The following is a 6,091-nucleotide window of genomic DNA, read 5'->3' on the forward strand; positions in this document are numbered from 1 at the left end:
ACTTGCATTATTTTAAAAAATTGAAAACTATTTTTAGACACAAATATAACATGTGTTTGCTTACAAATACCAAAATAATGAAAAAGGAAACACAAGACTTAATTTAAGAGTCAAACTTACATCCACATTTGGGCGAGGATCAATAATTGATAAATTCATATTTATGACTCATGACTTGAGTTGAATATAATCCTTGCGCGCTCCTGCCTCAAATGCTCTCCAGCAGATGCTTAATCTTAGTTGTGAGGTAAAGAAACAACAGGCTTTCTTCTCTTACTCACACTGAATTTAATGTACCTTAAAAAAATAGACAAATATATAATTAACTGGTAAGCAGCAAGACAAACATTTTACAGCCTGAAGTGTTTTTACACGCACCAGACTCAAAAATTCCCAGCTCCACCTCCATGCACCACACCAACAAGTGTTTTTACATTCTTGGCCAACTCCACGGCTTCCCCAATGTAAGTATGGGGCGTCAAATTCAACAGATTTGTCTTTGCTTCGACTGGGATATCCAAGCTTTTGATGAATTCTTGAATGCTTTCTTTTGTCACTGCTCTTCCTCTGGTTAGCTCCTTTAGTTTTTCATACGGCTCGGGAACACCATATCTCCGCATTACCTATGAAAAGAAGATAAAAGAAATGACAACAGTTAATAAGAAAATAGATCAATTAATTACAGACTAATTCTAAACTTTGGGACATAACTGTTTGCTCTAAGAAACTACAACTAGTGTAATTGATTACCATACATAGATAAAAGATGACATAAATGGTGCTTGGAGAACACAAAGCGACACAAAACCACCTTCATTATATGGTTTGATGGAACAATTCATGTTATGATCTCAAATGGGAATCAAGAGGCACAAGCAAGGTTATTTTTTTAATATTTGAGATATTGAAAATCTCTGAGGCAAGAAAAAAGAAGCTTATAATTTCTAGCTAAAACTATTAAAAACATCAACAAATATGAAACTGCAAAAGTTGCATACGGTTTGAATTGGCTCAGCAAGAACCTCCCATGACTGGTTCAGCTCATCAATCAACGAAGCTTCATTGACCTATAAGAAACAATAAAAGGAAGAAGTGTCAAATCAGATAGGAAACCTACAAAAATGCATATTACTAACGGTCGCCTGCAGGCCTCCCAACATCATTTAACAAAGGCAAAAAATAAAAATACAAAATCTAGTTAAAATATTAGGCAGTAACCTTTGTTGTTTTGTAATCGATCACTCAACTACGAAAGAAGGTACAGTTGCAATCATTGGTTTTTCCTTAAGCATATCATATCAACAAGGGATTAGCATGTGGTCATAATTTGTTTCTACAGACACGAAAAACTAAATGCATCAACCACTGAGGGGTCTAAAACACTGGACCAAGAATCAAAGCCCCACAAATCATGTCTTACCTGAAGCTTTGGAATTCCGTGTAATGCACTTTTGTAAGCAAGAAGAGAATGTCCTAATCCTACACCCATGTTCCTCAGAACAGTTGAATCAGTCAAATCCCGCTGCAGTTAACCACACCATAAGACATAAAATTCACATAACTAAGGATCTGCATAAATCCATAAAAAATTCTCAGCATACACTATCACAATTTAAAATGGGTCACTGACATCATTAACCATGTATAAATTTGAATGCAGATATAGTAAATATGAGATAAATACTGATGACTTTCATAATGCATGATTCAAATTAATAAAAACCTATAGCAAGGGAACCAATAACGTCACTCCAGATATTATGGAAAGGCTGTGTATACCTGCCAACGGGAAATAGGCAACTTTGTGCTCAGATGAGACAAGACTCCATTTGCCATTCCACAGTTGCCCTCGCTATTTTCGAAATCAATTGGATTGACTTTGTGAGGCATTGTCGAAGACCCGATCTCTCCAGCTTTAGTTATCTGCTCATATGTGAGATATTAAGTCCACTTCTTCACTAAAGAAACGCATTAAGACAACCAGAAATGTATGGTTACTCTAACCTGCTTAAAGCAACCCAAAGAAATGTAACCCCACACATCTCTGTCAAAGTCGATCAAAACATTGTTGAACCGAATGATGGAATCAAATAGTCTGGCCATATAATCATGAGGTTCAATCTGTTTCAGAGGACAAATATAGAACGGTTTAGTGCAGGTTCGAAATGGAAAAATATTTAGATACTCAACACTGAAGTAGACAAGACAGAATAAGCTACAGAACCTCCTAGAATAGTGACCACATGAGTGAATAAGAAGCTACTGGTCACAGGAACAATTGTGAAGTCTTTGTAGAGACAATGAGTCAAGAAAAGTGGAATAATAAAAATTAATCATCAAAAACATACCTGTGTCACATAAGGAATGAAACTCATTCCAAGAGAAGTCACAAATTCCTCAGCAATTTGTGACCAAAAAACGTTAGGATATGCAGCTTGATGTGCATTATAGTTTCCAACAGCTCCAGCAAACTTTCCAAAAATTTCAATGCGACACAATTCCTTCCGTTCCATACTCAATCTATAAGCAAAAACCGCCATTTCCTTTCCTAATGTTGTAGGTGAAGCTGGCTACAATGTAACAAAAAGGTAAAATGTTGAACCAAGATATTTACGTAGAATCTATACAATAATCTCTCAACTCTCAACAATTGAAAAACTTGCCATTTCAAAACAAAAGCTGCAATGTGAAAACCAATTTGTCACAGCCTTCCCATATTTATCCAACAGGGTTGATCAAGAACAGACAAAAGCCATGATGATATGCAAGCACGTTTTTCTGTAACCATAAAACATTGCCATGCCAAAACCTATTACCTGTCCATGAGTTCGAGAAAGCATGGGAATGGAAGCATTCGAGGTGGCCAAGATACTTATTGCTTCAATCAACTTGTCCATCACAGGGACTACGACTTTGTTCAGAGCTTCTTTCAGCATCAGTGCATGAGCAAGATTGTTAATATCCTCAGATGTGCATGCAAAATGGAAAAACTCCATCACCTATATGCGAATAAGTAGTTGGTAGCAAGGAATAAGAAGTCCCTTCACAGCATAGGATTACTGAACAAAAGAAGGCCTTAAACCACGTTTCCCTTAATATGTGCCAATTTTGAATAAAATTTTGGAGGAGATATCGGTTGGGGGTAAAACAGGTTTCTGTAAGAACTAAGAATCATCATGCTTTTTATATGCAAGTAGAATAACCTTATGAGACATGCTGGGAGGGTAAATGGCATCCTCAAAAACTTCCCCCACTCCACGTTTCAATTTGGAGTACAAATCCTACTAGAATAAATCATAATCAACAAGAACTGATGGTAGATTATTTGTACCTTAGCAATCTCTGGTTGTGATTGACATCTTTGTTTCAGAAAGTATTCAATAGCCTTCACATCATGGTTTGTCACTTTCTCAATTTTCTTTACTTCCAAGGCATCATCCATATTAAATTTATCGAACAAGTTTTGAAGATAAGATTCTGCTTCTTCAGAGAAACGAGGGACCTCGGAGACTTCGGATATTTGAGAAAGTTTCAGCAACCACCTAATCTGACGAGAAATACACAGAGAGAAACAGGAAAGCTCAGGCAAATAGAAAGCTTGAAGAATTAAAATACTTAAACCGAAGGAAATACATGAGCATAATCGAACGGAAACATAAGATAAAACCAAACGAAAACCAGGTTTCCAAAACAACTAAAGGAATGTTAGGAATATAAAAATATAAAGCCCTAGCCATTTATGGTTGATTCAGAGCATGAAACAAACTTCAAAGTGCGTTTGCAGTAAGATTTGATGCATATAGAAATTATTTATCATAAAACATATTATCAGTTTAAGGGGAATTGCAAATCAAAAAGATTTTTTTTTCCTCTGTGCTTTTGTAACTGACCACCCAATCACCCCCCACACATAAAAACTAATCCGTGGTTACAAGCTTCAGTAAGCCACAGCAGCAGACACTTAAACATAGATGACAATTCAAATCAAATTTACCAAGATGACATTTCGAAGACCATATAAAAATTGTCCTCTAAATCAGCAAGCTGGTCCCAACTCCCGACCATCACCAATAGGCACACTACCAGAAAAGGTGAATACCTCGACTGCTATGAGGACATTTACTATAGATTGCGAGACAGTCATCCTATTTTATCTTTTAAGAAAGCTTTCTTTTTGCAATAATTCAATATTTGCCCGCTTACCCAAAAAAATTATAACGAAAGAAAATAAGTCAATATGTTCTTCGACCACACATCAATTGAACAATACCTCAACTTGAACCCGATATTTTATGAGGCCATATTCACTCAAAAGTGGTGCCAACTCCTTTACTTTGGACCAATAACGACCATCCAGTGGAGACAAAGCATTCAAGCTTGAGAGCTCATCTTCAATTGAATCAACCGCATCAGCAGCAGACATCGTGCTTACCTAAAAAAGTATTAGTCGTCGATACATACAAAAAAACACGCACATACACAAAAAGAAAAAGTAAAACCACCTTAACCGCATAATCAACGCCGCAGCTGCTATCGCTTTTAACAGCTGCTTTGCAAAAGGAACTTCGGCGAGAACGAAATGAAGCATGCAATGTGCTACAATTGCTGTGAGGGCTCCATGATTTTGAGAAGCGTTGGACACTGAGGGACAAATATGATACCGTACTGCTGTTATTGTTACCCTTAATCTGCGCTCCCAGTTCCATTGACACCGTGTGCCCCGACGATGAAGCGGCGGCGGGTGGGACTTGGGCCTGCGAGCTTATTAGAGTGTTGGCCGCGGCGAGGTTTTACGCCACCGGAGTTAACATTCGCGCTTTTTCCAATCATATATAGAATCGCGATTTCATTAACAAGAAACTATTGATTCCAACGCGATTACCCTTTTTCGCATATTTTATGTTTTTTGTCAACAAATTCCTCGTAAAATATAGAAAATGTACATTTTTCCCTTTTGAAGATTAAATAGGTATTCTAAACTTTAATTTTTTTATTATAAAAATTGCATGAACACTCTGCACCATCTAAAATCTGGCTAACTGGAGTGAAGTGTTTTGATAATATCTCACAGAACAATTATCAAAATTACCAGTGAACAAAACGATTAGAAAGTAAACATAATTTTCTACAAGTCATATTTCAGGATGGTTAAGATGGTTCGGATGATATGTATGTTGACCGGACACTACAAGATCGAGTTGGATGACATGGATACAGCAATCGATAGCGTCCAGTTAGCATAGATAACGTTCGAACGAGTCTAGCCTATCTGAAATATGACATGTATCAAATTGAGTTTTCTTTCTAACTGTTATGTCCGCTGGTCATTTTGATAATTATTCCATAAGATATTATCAAAATACTTCAGCTCGTCAGATTTGCAGGAGGTGCAGAGGGTGTTCATGCAACTTTTTAAAAGGTTAAGATTTAATATGTCTATTTAATTCTCACATGACAGAAATGTAAATTTTCGATACTTCACGAGTGAGTTTGGTGCAAATAATTAATTGTTATTTAACAGTGCTCTAGTGCACGGATCATGCCCTCCATAGCTTTCTCCACATCCAGGAAAGAGGACGGGTGCTCATGCTCAGGATATTTGTTGGTCTTGAACTGGGCCAAGCAACATTGGAATCCATGCTCAAAGAAGGCTGCAACTTTGCACGAGTTAAGGCCTCGAATTCATCGGGCGTAAGGAAGTCATCCTTCTCCTAAGCCCAAAGAGCCTCAACCTTCTGCCTCTGACTTTACAGCTGCCCCTCCAAGTGAAGAGTCTCGTGTGAAAGTCGAGCTCTTTCATCATCATCCAGCTTCGTCTATTTCTGAGCCTCTTCGAGCTAGGTAAGAAGAGATGTCTTCTCTTCATTACTCTAGGCTTCCAATACCTGGAGCTGGTACATCAGCTCTCTGTGTCAAGCCCACACATCATCCATGTCCCTTTGATGGGAATTGGGCGGCTGCTCAGACATGGCTCACGCGGAGGTTGTCCTATCCAACACAGAACATGCCCTACCTACATAGACAAACTTTTTCAAAATAATAATAATATATATGCAATAATAATATATATGCATATATAACGAGAAGGGAA

At 37.5% G+C, this 6,091-nt stretch overlaps 1 protein-coding gene across 2 annotated transcripts; it reads right to left on the reverse strand.

Moving 5' to 3' along the window:
• Positions 1-139: 139 nt before the first annotated feature.
• LOC140966902 (uncharacterized) lies at positions 140-4,829 on the reverse strand. 2 transcript variants are annotated; one of them, XM_073427192.1, is made up of 11 exons: positions 4,503-4,829; positions 4,271-4,432; positions 3,332-3,547; positions 2,817-2,999; positions 2,349-2,570; positions 2,005-2,121; positions 1,780-1,923; positions 1,421-1,522; positions 999-1,067; positions 379-623; positions 140-297 (listed from the first exon to the last, which is right to left on the reverse strand). In XM_073427192.1, the coding sequence occupies exons 1-10, from the start codon at positions 4,704-4,706 to the stop codon at positions 384-386; spliced, it is 1,659 nt and encodes a 552-aa protein (XP_073283293.1). In that variant the 5' UTR covers positions 4,707-4,829; the 3' UTR covers positions 140-297; positions 379-383. The 2 variants fall into 2 exon arrangements, with proteins under 2 accessions (XP_073283293.1, XP_073283292.1); XM_073427191.1 differs by having other exon boundaries at positions 140-623.
• Positions 4,830-6,091: the final 1,262 nt, after the last annotated feature.

This window comes from Primulina huaijiensis, unplaced genomic scaffold (genome assembly GCF_012295235.1).
Source record: "Primulina huaijiensis isolate GDHJ02 unplaced genomic scaffold, ASM1229523v2 scaffold208214, whole genome shotgun sequence".
NCBI classification, from domain to species: Eukaryota; Viridiplantae; Streptophyta; class Magnoliopsida; order Lamiales; family Gesneriaceae; genus Primulina; species Primulina huaijiensis.